Source organism: Littorina saxatilis, linkage group LG8 (genome assembly GCF_037325665.1).
Source record: "Littorina saxatilis isolate snail1 linkage group LG8, US_GU_Lsax_2.0, whole genome shotgun sequence".
NCBI classification, from domain to species: Eukaryota; Metazoa; Mollusca; class Gastropoda; order Littorinimorpha; family Littorinidae; genus Littorina; species Littorina saxatilis.
In genome coordinates this window covers 35,820,292-35,834,028 of record NC_090252.1, presented here as the reverse complement: position 1 = coordinate 35,834,028, position 13,737 = coordinate 35,820,292, and the positions used below count along the sequence as shown (strand labels likewise).

Here is a 13,737-nt window from a genome sequence, read left to right as displayed (position 1 = left end):
TCACACTCACAGTCGTAAGTACAGTGTACACATGCACACACAGGTACACACGCAGACACACGCGTACATAGTACAGCTAGTACAGAAATCTCAGGATGAACCGATCCATGCTATGTTTGTAATATTTCATTTGCATATTAGTTCTATAAATACTGTAGTATCATAGCAGACAAAAATGCCCACAGACAGTTGGCTTAAATCTGAGTGAGTTGACTCGAGCCATTGCTGCTTGCATTCTCATTCTGAAGAAGGTAAACCTGATGAAATAATCACTGCACAACCCACCTTTTTTCTTCTTTAGGGAACTTGTGGAAAGTTTTCCCGAAGCAGCTCTGTTTGTAACGGGCGTTCTTGCAACAAAAAGCCGAGCACAATTTACCACCACCTCGCACGCGATCGGTACCTACGCGATCCGCCATTTTTGCCGTCAGCATGTGACTAGGGACGATAACCCACAAACACTTTTTCGCATTTTCTTCGCAAGTTCCACGTCTTCTTTATGTACAGTGTTTGCCCTCACTCATTCGGCAAGCGCAAGTACAGTAGAGAAGCGCTTGACACACTGAAAAAGGCCTACTACGAGCAAAAGAAAAAGAATCAGTGATGCATGGGCTTTTGATGTGATCTTCGTTGAAATTATGATGACTACAAAAACTGACTGATGTGTTTTGTTTGTGAATGATGGATCTATATATGTGCATGATTGCGTTTCGCAGACACAGTTGTCATGTGCGTTGTAATTGGCGACGAATGCTGGATGATTACTATTTTTGTGCCAGGATTACTATTTTTGGGGCTGAGCATTACTCCAAAACACTTATGGGGGTAAACAGGTCTGGAAGAAGAACCTGTGCCCCTCCCATCGCTCACTGTCTTTAGGGGTAGAAAGATCATTTTTAACTTCAAGTATTACACCTGAGTTCTTGAGCATGGGAATTAGTATCAACTCGTCGGTTTCTGAGTCGCTCCATTCATATTTGTGTATTGTACATTCTGTTGATATCACTGTTCAAGGTAAGTTATGTTGATAACTGCCCCTGTGGTCCCGTTCACTTCATATTTGTTTGGAAAGGAAAATCGAGTATTGTTGATTTTAAGTGTGACCGACATTATGTTGGCACTCCATCTCTGAAATACATTGACCAATCTCGGAAGGGCGCTGGCGTCATTTCACAAAAGGATTTCCTTACCCAAAATTCCAAATGGTTTTAGAGATTTTGAAGATTTTGTTCAGGACAATGACGCCCTTTGGTCAGTTTATTCTTTAAAGGGAAGCAAGCAGTTAATAACGGGCTTTTACAGAGCCAGTGAAGGATGTAAGGAACTTGTAAGATCATATACCTGTGAGTTTGGTGTGTAGCTTGTGTTTTTGACGATGTAACAGCACACACACTCAGTGTACTATTTGCCTTGCAGGTATGATAGAGAAAAGTGCTGTCAATGGCTTGACTGACTACTTTAGGTCACTGTGTGAGTATTTCATTCATGTTTTCTGTTTTTGTTCATGTGTACGTTCTGTGGTTGGTTTTGATTTGTGTGTGGGTTTTTCTTTACTTTTTTTTTTTTAATTGTTTGGAGACTTTTTGGCACTCTGTCGTCTGTTTTAGTGCAATAGAATTCTATGCCATGAACCCAATGCCCACTGACACAAAAATGGCAGACCGCCTTCTCAATCCTGAGCAAAGGGAAGCAACTCAGAACAGCATGCACACATACAAAACAAAACAAATCATATAAAATAGTACTCTGATTGTTTCACAAGATGACAGAAAAAATCATGGATACAGATATTGTCTCATACAAGTAAGCTCAGTTCCCTTTCACTGTAGCAAATGTGCTAACAAAAACAAATTCAAGGTTTTGTGTGCATGTCAGCCTTCAGTCCTCATTTACACCAATATAATTATGTTGGAAATCTGTGAAAATCTCTTCACCAGAATTGCAGTCAGAAATTTAGCAAGATTACTGATGACACAAGATACTCATTATTATTATGTTCTCTGATGAGACACTGAGAAATCCCTGAAAAATCTACCGAAAGTCTTGTCGAACAACAACCCCCAAATCAAACTTCAGACTTTGCCCAATTTCACCAACTCTTCAAGCCTAAATCCCTCGAAAGGCAGGTCAGAATCGTAATAAGAGTGCCAAATGATTGAACGCCATAGTTCTAAACCTTCATCTAACGCCATTTTGTCAGACAAAAAAAAAAAAAATTTGAAAAATCAAACCAGCACACACTATCGCATCGATTCAAACTCTGTAAATGTGAGAATCAACCAGTCGGAAGGAAGTGCAATAATGACTTCCGCTTGAAATGCCTTATGGGTAAGACTCAAAGCCAAAGTGAAAGTAGGTGACTAGTGTCATGCCGGGCGATTCAGGATTTTCACAGGACACTTTCGGCGGGCCAGCTCAGGCGGTTCAGGGGGCAAGGGGATAATATAATACAGTAGAACCTGCTATGGTGACCACCTCTTGATAACAGCCACTTGCCCATTATAACCATTCCAAAGGATCCCAGACGAGGCTCTTTACCCCCCGCGGGTTAGGGGGGAAGAATTTACCCGATGCTCCCCAGCATGTCGTAAGAGGCGACTAACGGATTCTGTTTCTCCTTTTACCCTTGTTAAGTGTTTCTTGTCTAGAATATAGTCAATGTTTGTAAAGATTTTACTCAAGCAGTATGTAAGAAATGTTAAGTCCTTTGTACTGGAAACTTGCATTCTCCCAGTAAGGTCATATATTGTACTACGTTGCAAGCCCCTGGAGCAAATTTTTGAGTAGTGATTTTGTGAACAAGAAACAATTAACAAGTGGCTCTATCCCATCCCCCCCCCCCCCCCCCCCCCCCTTTCCCCGTCGCAATATAACCTTGAACGGTTGAAAACGACGTTAAACACCAAATAAAGAAAGAAAGAACGAGGCTCTTTCCCATATCATTCATCTTTCCACAACAAGCACCTGTCTGGAACATCCACTTTTGGTTGTTCCCTTGGATGGTCATTACAGAAGGCTTCTACTGTATTTATCAGTATTTTTTTTATTGTTAAATCTGAGAAAGAAAGTAATAATGTAGGTGCTTGTGAGAGCTGGTTTTTTGTTTAATAATCATGACTTTTTCACCTGAGATGCATGGGTCACATTTTGTTGCAGCCGCGCATTTCCGAAGAGAGGCTGAAAGACAGGAGAGTCATCTCCCTTCCCACCCGCTGTCCAAGAAGAAGTTGCGTCGGCGACGGAAACCACATGCAAGCGTTTCGGACAACATGGTGCAAGCTCGTTCCGCTGTCGACAGGCAGACGTCGTCTGTGCCTCCCTCTCCTGTCAGAGGTTTGTGAATTTCCTTTTATGTTTACCTTGTTGAGATATCACAATTTTTGTCATTTTTTGAGAACCTCTTCACTCAGACTCCGCTTTCTTCAGGGTCTTCGTCAGCTCATCCCAAACATTTCGTGAGTCACTGCTTGTTTATGTTAGGCTGATAAGATTGTTCAAGTTTGAAATTGACGGAGTTATACTGCCCATGCCAAGCTTGATTCCAACGAGTAATTAAGTGTGTTTTTGTGCAGGTGCGGGTCTGAAAGAAGACGGGATGATCAAACTGAACGCAGACACACTGGTTCGTGTCATCATCATCATGTGAGTAGCGCGCTTTGTACTGTTTTTCCTTCAGGATGAAATATTTTTCTTCTTTTCATTTTCATTGGTTTATTGGCCCATCGCGTGGAAATTCCGGTTGCTTCCTCCCAGTGAAAAGCTAGCAGCAACAGAGTCGCGCTACCCAGGTGTGGGCGAGTTTTGGTGTAATCAGCCACCTGCACTTAAGGCAGGGAGGGGGGGGGGGGGGATTTTTTTTGGTAGTGAATTAGTGAATTAATTTGTGATATTTTTTTTAAATTTAATTTGGTGTTCACCACATCATGATTATGGTACATTGATATTGATCTTCTGATGATGATATTTTGCTAATTACAGCTTGATATTACAGGTGGTGTTCAACATTGATATACATCATGTGATAACAATATTTTGTGTATTACAGCTTGATATTACTGGTGGTGTTCAACGCATTGCTCTTCTACAAGCTGTGGGCCATTGAGGCGTCAACCACAGGATTCTACTCCTTCTTTAGCGACCAGGAGATTGACAATCTTGTGTGAGTTTTGTGTGTGTGTGGTGTGTGTGCGTGTGTGTGTGTTTGGTAGTGTGTGTGGTAGTGTGTGTGTGTGTGTGTGGTAGTGTGTGTGTGGTAGTGTGTCTGTGTGTTAGTGTGTGTGTGTGTGGTAGTGTGTGTGTGTTAGTGTGTGGTAGTGTGTGTGTGTGTGTGTGTGGTGTGTGTGTGGTAGTGTGTGGTAGTGTGTGTGTGGTAGTGTGTCTGTGTGTTAGTGTGTGTGTGTGTGGTAGTGTGTGTGTGTTAGTGTGTGGTAGTGTGTGTGTGTGTGTGTGTGGTGGTGTGTGTGTGTGTGGTAGTGTGTGTGTGGTAGTGTGTGGTAGTGTGTGTGTGTGTGTGTGTGTGGTAGTGTGTGTGTGTTAGTGTGTGGTAGTGTGTGTGTGTGTGTGTGTGTGGTGGTGTGTGTGTGTGTGTGTGTGGTAGTGTGTGTGTGGTAGTGTGTGGTAGTGTGTGTGTGTGTGTGTGTGTGGTGGTGTGTGTGTGTTAGTGTGTGGTAGTGTGTGTGTGGTAGTGTGTGGTAGTGTGTGTGTGTGTGTGTGTGTGGTGGTGTGTGTGTGTTAGTGTGTGGTAGTGTGTGTGTGGTAGTGTGTGGTAGTGTGTGTGTGTGTGTGTGTGTGTGGTGGTGTGTGTGTGTTAGTGTGTGGTAGTGTGTGTGTGGTAGTGTGTGGTAGTGTGTGTGTGTGTGTGTGGTGGTGTGTGTGTGTTAGTGTGTGGTAGTGTGTGTGTGGTAGTGTGTGGTAGTGTGTGTGTGTGTGTGTGGTAGTGTGTGGTAGTGTGTGTGTGTGTGTGTGGTAGTGTGTGTGTGTGGTAGTGTGTGTGTGTGTGGTAGTGTGTGGTAGTGTGTGTGTGTGTGTGTGGTAGTGTGTGGTAGTGTGTGTGTGTGTGTGTGGTAGTGTGTGGTAGTGTGTGTGTGTGTGTGTGGTAGTGTGTGGTAGTGTGTGTGTGTGTGTGTGGTAGTGTGTGGTAGTGTGTGTGTGTGTGTGTGGTAGTGTGTGTGTGTGGTAGTGTGTGTGTGTGTGGTAGTGTGTGGTAGTGTGTGTGTGTGTGTGTGGTAGTGTGTGGTAGTGTGTGGTGTGTGGTAGTGTGTGTTTGTGTGTGTGGTAGTGTGTGGTAGTGTGTGTGTGTGTGTGTGGTAGTGTGTGGTAGTGTGTGTGTGTGTGTGTGGTAGTGTGTGTGTGGTAGTGTGTGTGTGTGTGTGTGGTAGTGTGTGTGTGTGTGTGTGGTAGTGTGTGTGTGTGTGTGTGGTAGTGTGTGTGTGGTAGTGTGTGTGTGTGTGTGTGGTAGTGTGTGTGTGTGTGTGTGTGGTGGTGTGTGTGCTATTCTATGTATATCAGTGTTACTCCAAGACTGCCACAGCGGTCGAGGTGAACAATGACTCATTTTTTGTCAAAATACAAATAACATTTATGAATCGATCAATTTTAGTTTGAATTTCTTTAAGTTTTGTATGATTGTCGGATTGAACGCGAACAAAAATACACGTTTTTATAGTCAAGGTTAGCCGCCTTAATATAAGTTTATGTTAGAGCCTGACGTCACAAGGCTCAAAGAAGAAAAAAACAATGTTCGATTGATACTTCTTCTTCTTCTGTGTACCCATGATACATTTTGTTTTCTTTCTTTCTTTGTGTCCTGATTATGTTTAGCCCATTAAAAACCCCTGCGGGTTACCCGATGCTCCCCAGCACGTCATAAGAGGCGACTAACGGATTCTGTTTCTCCTTTTACCCTTAAGTGTTTCTTGTATAGAATATAGTCAATGTTTGTAAAGATTTTAGTCAAGCAGTATGTAAGAAATGTTAAGTCCTTTGTACTGGAAACTTGCATTCTCCCAGTAAGGTCATATATTGTACTACGTTGCAAGCCCCTGGAGCAATTTTTTGATTAGTGCTTTTGTGAACAAGAAACAATTAACAAGTGGCTCTATCCCATCCCCCCCCTTTCCCCGTCGCGATATAACCTTGAACGGTTGAAAATGATGTTAAACACCAAATAAAGAAAGAAAGAAAACAGCCCATTAAAAAACAATTGGGGTGACAAAGAATGAAGGGGGGGTTCCACTGTATTACCACTGAACACTTTCTACCCCACCTATGTTGACCGAGGTTTTTTTTAGCCGAGACCAGCAGTGCTGCAGCAGGTCACTCAGAATTGTAGTAACTGTGTAGAAACTGTGTATCAACACGCTGGAATGCAGGCGTTACATCGACGTTACAGGAAGCGACTGAAGTAACTGTGTGTACGGATATATCCGTACCTGGTCAGATAGAGGTATATTAGTGGGTACGGATATATCCGTACCTGGGAGACAATGAGCTAATGAGAACATTGTATTGCTTGTGACAGTCAGCATCCTCGGAGCCAGGAAGACTGGGCTCAGTTGCTGCGGAAACAGCGGTCACTACACGACGACGAGTTGTCAAAGTGGAAAGAGATATTGCACACCTCTGTCGAGCTTCTCGACCAGGTGAGGGCTTTACTCTGTGTGTGTGTCTGTGTGTCCGTCTACCTGTCCGGCTGGCAGTGTGAATGTGTGAGTGTGTGTGTACATATGTGGTATGTCTGCAACAACAGCAATTGCTACACGACGACGAGTTGTGGAAAGAGAGACTGCACACCTCTGTCGAGCTTCTCGACCAGGTGAGGGCTTTACTCTGTGTGTGTGTCTGTGTGTCCGTCTACCTGTCCGGCTGTCAGTGTGAATGTGTGAGTACAAGTGGAAAGAGATACTCGCAGCACACCTCTGTTGAGCTTCTCGATCAGGTGAGGGCTCTGTGTGTGTGTGTTCGTGCATTTGTGTATGGGTTTGTGTGTGGGAATATTTGCAACTTTGTCAACATCAAATTAAAGCATTATTTTTTTTCTTTTTTTTTCTCAGTTTTAGATGATTTCGATTTTACTAAATTAATAATGTTTTTATTCATGTCTTTCTTACTTTCTTATTTCTTTCTTTATCTATTTATTTATTCATCTATTTCTTTCTTCATCTATTTATTTATTAATGTCTTTCTTATCATGCTTTCTTTCTTCCTTTCTTTTTTTTCTTTTTTTGTTTTGTTTCTTCATATATTTATTTATTCATTCATGTATTTATTCCTTTCTTTTCCCGCAGTGGGGCACTGCGGTTATGAAATTAAAGGCCCCTCCTGTTTTTGGAACCGCAGGAGCTTTCTAGTTTGCTGTTAGGTAGATTTTTGGTTACTCTTTCCTGTCATGCTCTCTTTTTCTTCATGAATTCTTTTCTTTTTTCTGCCTTCTTGTTCATTCACCTGTATTTTTTCCAAAAATCTCTTCTCTTGCCGCTTGTCTCGCGATTCATGTATAGTTTAATCTGTTAGTGTTCTGGTGTAAGTCCAGCAGTAGATAGGTTAAGCCTATTTTAACATACTGGAAACTGGTAATCTTCCAGTAGGTATTAATTTAGTTTTACTAAAGCCTGCTGGGACACAAGTAATGGGTTAGTGCATTTGTAAACAGGAATCGCTTGACAAGTGGCCCCCTTCATCCCCCCCTTCCTCGTCCTGATATGGCTCTGCGTAGTCGGCTGGACGTTAAGCAACAAATAAACAAACAAACAAACAAACAAATTCCTTTCTTTTCCAGATGAAGGGCTCTCTGCTCGCTTTACAAGGCAGTCTGGAGCATAGAACACAGTCACCGCCAGACTCCTCGTCCTAGCTAGCCATCTGCCAAGTTAGCTAGCAATCAAGTCACCAACCTCTCTACTCGTCACGAAGACAGCAATTTTGCGTGCATTTGAATCTCCACTTGGTGGCAAACAAACAACGGGTCTTTCGGCATCTTTGCATCAGGTGAATTGGTGTGTACGGATTCCCAACATGTGCAGTATTGTGACTGCTAGTGTCATGTATTGAAAGCTTTGGAAGAGCTAAGAGGAAGTGATGAGCAGTCACAGGTCACATGACTGTATGCTGAGAAATAAAGGGAACTCACTCCAATCGTTTCTGATGATGACTAAAACTGCCTCAAGATTTTCATTGATCAGGAGATTTGAATACCATTGGCAAACCAAAACCAATGTGCAAAATGGAAGGTGGCTGACAGGAACGATTGGCTGATGCAATTCTGTCTACCGTGAAGGTCATCGCTGGCTAGAAGGTCATGAGCTTGACCTTGAGGCAGTGGTTTTGACCTTCAGGAATCCATACAATGTTCATGGTGTACTTTCTGCAATGTTTTGGGTCAGGATCTTGTAGCATGTAATTTGCACTGCCGCCTTTAGGTCGTCTGTTTTGCCTCGGAGTTGATCGCAAGTGTTGTTGACAATCATTGCGTAGAGGACTCCCCTAGTGCTTTTTACCCATGTTCCATTTTAAAGCCGAACATCCGTCTCCAGGAGACGTAGCTTTGCTATTGTAGATGGCCACAGAGATAAATTTAGACACGGGATGTAGAACAGGCTTGAGAAAACAGAGCTACATCAGACGCTTCCGCGATGATGGCCTTTAAGACACTACATTACGACCTCATTGTGTGAGACGTAAAAGTTCTTCATTGTGTCTGTTTTAAGACTCCTCCTTCCCCTTTAGGGTCTGAATTTCTCTGATTTAGGATGATCTTGACACAGAGTGGATATTTCTTCAGTGTGTCTGTTTTAAGACTCCTCCTTCCCCTTTAGGGTCTGAATTTCTCTGATTTAGGATGATCTTGACACAGAGTGGTTAAGACTCCTCCTTCCCCTTTAGGGTCTGAATTTCTCTGATTTAGGATGATCTTGACACAGAGTGGATATTTCTTCAGTGTGTCTGTTTTAAGACCCTAGCTCTCCTTCCCTTTAAGAGGGGTCCTGATATGGCCTGTTATGGTCCGCTGGACCCGAAAAGCAAAAGCTAACTAACTAACTAACTATCCTTCCCTTTAAGAGTCTGAATTTCTCAGATTTGGGACAGTCTTGACACAGAGGGAACATGTACTGTATTCATGCGCGGGACCTCGTAAGTCCTGAACCTGTAACAGTTGCCAATAGCGACTATTAGTTTATTTATGACAGTCTCAGTTATATTAAATTGTGATATAATATATATCATGATTGTGTGTACAGATAGGACTGGTTTCGCTTTGCTCAATTTCAGTGATACTTTTTACGGATGCATGCTTGGCATAATTCTAGCTGAGTGAGTTCCAATCAGGAACTGCAGGCGGTGCGTGGTACCTGCGCAGAGTCAGCGGCACAGACGACGTCAACGCACTGCATATTATTTATGCTGCGTTGGAGCCAGCCTGGAGCAGACAGTACCTGTAATGGAATACAGTGCATGGTACGTGTCTTAAAGAAGGCGATTGATTGAAGGAATATTGGGGGAGGGGTTGAGTATTGTGGATGAGAGAAAGAGAGAGTTATTCCAGTGTGTTGTCCCAAAAGAGAGAGATGATTAACATTATTGCTGTGTGCGTCATGCAGAAGAGGGGAGAGAGAGAGGTTGGAAGACAAAGATGTTCAGAGTGATTTCAGTTGGTTAATCATTCACAGAGAGAGAGAGAAAGAGAGAGAGAGCGAGGGAGAGAGCGAGGGAGAGGGTGAAAGAGAACAAAATCCTTATATGATTGAGACTGAGGGAGAAGTTACATAATGATACTCTCAGCATATTGTCAGAAAAAGACACATTATTACAGGTTTGTTCAAAGGAAAATGCAAAGATTGTGTGACTGGAATCGATCTCACAGAAAATATCAGGCAGTCAGATTGAAAGTAGCGCCTGTACATCATGCGAAACGGGAGAGGTTTAATTTGTTTTAATCTTTAAAGATTGTCGGCATTATTTCAGATTCGCTGAAAAAGATGAAGAAAAGTACATGTACAGTATAGAATTATGAGGTTTGTCTGAATGAATGGCTGCATACATTATGTGCACCTTGTTATAAATAATGTTGGATGGATGTGACGTGGTTGTCGCTAATTGTTTCCTTTGATGTAGTTGAACCAACGTAACCTGTATCTTTTGTTTGATATAGTTATCTTTTGTTGTTGGGCTGAAGGTGGTTTTTTTTTTATTGATTGAGTTTGCAGTAGTTGTGAGACTGAAGGATTTTTTTCATTTAAAATTACAAATAACATACAAATATAGTCATCACGTTAGTTGTTTGTGTTTGTAAACTGGTATTACGTCAAGAAAAATAAAAATACATCTTTCAAAACCAGTCACAACCATGTCAACCACTAGTCAAAGTACAAGGGCCAGTATAAAATTATTTTTACTTTAAATTCACTCCACTATGGAGGTCAAACTTTGGTGCGATAAGTTTAGGGCATTAACATGTTTATACATGTAGTTTTTATTTTGATAGGAACAATGATTAGAGGCAATCAAAACCGGTAAGATCATGATTTTTGTAACATCGTTTTCATGTAAAATTTATAGCTGTTGAGTGCAGGACATTTGCGGTTAAAACAAACACTGATATGTATGTATGTATATGCATTTTTCAGATGTAAATACTTACTTATTTTTGTTTTTTCTTTGAGATGTGTTGTGTATAATCTTCATCAGTTCCTGTTGAACAGAGCATTCTAATTACATGTAACATATACTGTATGCTAAATCATACATCTGTCTTTCTCTTTTCGTAGATCTTCTGTTTTTTGTTTTAAGTGTGTATATATTTGCATGAGTCTGTATGTGGGGTACAGATTAATTTCTTTCTGCTTATTTTTTTTTTAGAGTTATGAAAGAGTTTGAACCCTGTGATATGGCATGTTATAGTTATTTATTCCTTCTGTTTTGGTAATCCATATTTTGGGGGACTGATATTCATAGCTTCCACAAACGTGGCCGAGATTATGTTTTGCAGAATGAAGTCTGTAGCTAAGGTTTTGTTCTGCACCAAATTTGGTAACTTCAAATGATTTCTCTGTCTCACTCACTCTCTGTCTGTGTGTGTCAGGGCCTCTCTGGTATTTTTAGTTTTGTTTTTGCTTCATCCATTTTTATTTCATGCTGGTTGGAATTTAAAAATAATCTCTTTTTTTTGGGTTCTAGCTGTCCCTCCTATCTGTCTGTCTGTGTCTGTCTGTCTCTCTGTCTCTCTCTGTCTGTCTGTCTGTCTCTCTCTCTCTCCTCTCTCTCTCTCTCTCTCTCTCTCTCTCTCTCTCTCTCTCTCTCTCTCTCTCTCTCTCTCTCTCTCTCTCTCATGTTTAGTGTTGGTTGTGCATGATCAACTCTTCTTGCATAGTTGAGGAACTGTAACACTGATCTCAGTTGTCTTTTCATTGTAGTTGTGGATGAAATCAGTGAACAAAGTGCATTTGGGTCTGGTAAGTTATGATATTGAATGAGACCTAACATGTAGTGTTGGAATCATAAGTGGCCTTTTAAAGATAACATGACAAGCATGTATGCATATTTTGTAGTTGTTTCAGTCTACACACACATACACACAGGCATTCATGCATACACACACATATGCACACACACACACACACACATGCACACACAATTCACACACACACACACACACACACACACACACATACACACACACACACCACAAGGATGCATGCAGGCACACATGTTTGACAAAATCAAAACAGGTCTACAAATTAGACCTCGTCAATATGTCACAGTGAGAACAATCTTAACTAGAAAATCAGTATACTAGCTGAACGCCAAAGATTTTCCTAACCATATTAATTGGTACACAAATGGCTTCCTTGGTCATAAGTTTTGTTACACCATGGGTCTTAAATTACTGTTTTTGATGTAGTTTCTTACTTATGTGGTGAAACGTACATTCCAAATGTGATGATGTATTGGAGTTTAATTTCCGTGCAAATTTCAAAACTGAGGGAGAAGATTGAAAAATGTCAGATAAGGTCACAATTGGCCATGTTACTACATGTATTATCTTCAAACAAATTGTTTTATTCATGAAAGATGATAGTTGTGAAGGCTTGAAAATCATACCACTTAGCCTTGACTTAGCCTTGGTAATACTTAAATTTATGCGCAAAATGTTTCTTTATTGAAAGAGTCAAAAAGGTGTCCTGAGCAAGTTCTGTCGTGGAAGGTACAAATAACCAAACTTGGTACAGTGGAACCTCCCTTCACCTCAAAAACTTTGGGAAAATCATGTGTCAAAAAGGAGGGACTGTCTTAAAACGTAGGTCAATTTACAGAGGTTATGAACAGAAAGTCTGACAAATCATGGTCTTAACCCATTGTCTCCCAGGTACGAATATATCCGTACGCACTCATTAGGCTCTATCTGACCAGGTACGGATATATCCGCTCAGACTGTTAGCTTCAGTCGCTTCCTAACGCCTGCACTCCAGCGTGTTAATACACAGTTACTACAATTCTGAGTGACCTGCTGCAGCACAGCTGGTCTCGGCCCAAAGAAACTTGGTCAACATAGGTGGGGTAGAAAGTGTTAAGAGGGGAGAAGTCTAAGTGTCCTAAAAGATTGATCCGCTGTAGTGTCATTGTCAAGCACACAGTCCCTTTCTCTGTCCTTTGTATAGAAAAGTGTGCATAAACTGATGATATTTTTCAAGTCAGAGGGAGTGAGGATAACAGTGAATCATGGCAAGGAGAGGGATTCCATATCGGCTTCTGCAAGGGCTAGGTCAGAAATCCATACGTATAAGTATAGTCACTGGAACCCCTGTTTTACGACCTTTAAAAAATCGGAGGGTGGGGGAGACTAAGAACGGAGGTCAATTTACAGAGGAATGAACAGAAAATCGGAAAAATCAAGGCCTTAAAATGAAGGGGAAGTCTCAGTGTCTTAATGGAAGTCTGTCTTAAAATGGGGGCACAGTCTGTCTTAAAATGGGGGCAAAGTCTTAAAATGGGGGCAAAGTCTTAAAATGGGGGCAAAGTCTTAAATTAGGCGTTCCACTGTGTTGGGTTCGACAATACTTTGTAAGCACGGAGTCCCTTTCTTTGTCCCCTATGGAAATCTGTGCATGAACTGATGACATTTAATGGTTGGGGGGGGGGGGGGGGGGGGGGGGGGAGGTGTTGGACATTTTTTTCTCTCTCTATCTTCTGCACCTAGGGTATAGGTGTGAAATCCAAATGTATTGCACACCGTCATGTGATTCAAATGTTATGGAAATGTCAGGCAATCGCTTGTGCCAACTTTTGATTGTTTGTAATACATCACCGATTTTTTTCATTTCATGGCATTCTTTGATCTCATTGGGAACAACCTTTTGCATTTTGTCTGCTGTTGGCGCTTGATTGAATCCTCTAGTTTTGTTTGTACTTTGTTTCTCCTTTTGACTTTGTTGAGTAAGTTGTATGTCTCATGATCTCTAGAAGATTGCGTTGACGCAGATGTTGCTGCTTTGCTGTTGCTAGTATATTAAAGTAATCGTTACCACTGGAGGCTGTAGCGACAGCAAATTTTGTCTGTAGATAAACTAAAGTAGGCTGATGAGGCCGCTGAGGTCTTCTTCTTCTTTAGCATTCGACGGTTGTGTCACTCATTGTCTTAGGCCTGCTGATGTTATGAACTGGCAAGGTAGGCACAGGTCTTCCACAGTTTAGCATCTAGAGTTGTGCTCTCTGTCCAGGTTTGGTCGCGCAGGGGGGGGGGGG

The 13,737-nt window shown here is 41.7% G+C and overlaps 1 protein-coding gene across 1 annotated transcript in view; it reads left to right on the top strand.

The window, feature by feature from the left end:
* Positions 1–11,244, top strand: part of LOC138973410 (protein Aster-B-like) — a 38,703-nt gene extending 27,459 nt beyond the window's left edge. The window contains exons 12-17 of the mRNA XM_070346131.1: positions 1,417–1,470; positions 3,157–3,333; positions 3,573–3,642; positions 4,046–4,159; positions 6,521–6,641; positions 7,778–11,244. Coding sequence (XP_070202232.1) covers positions 1,417–1,470; positions 3,157–3,333; positions 3,573–3,642; positions 4,046–4,159; positions 6,521–6,641; positions 7,778–7,852 — 611 coding nt within the window. The 3' untranslated portion in view covers positions 7,853–11,244. The remainder of the gene's footprint in view (positions 1–1,416; positions 1,471–3,156; positions 3,334–3,572; positions 3,643–4,045; positions 4,160–6,520; positions 6,642–7,777) is intronic.
* Positions 11,245–13,737: the final 2,493 nt, after the last annotated feature.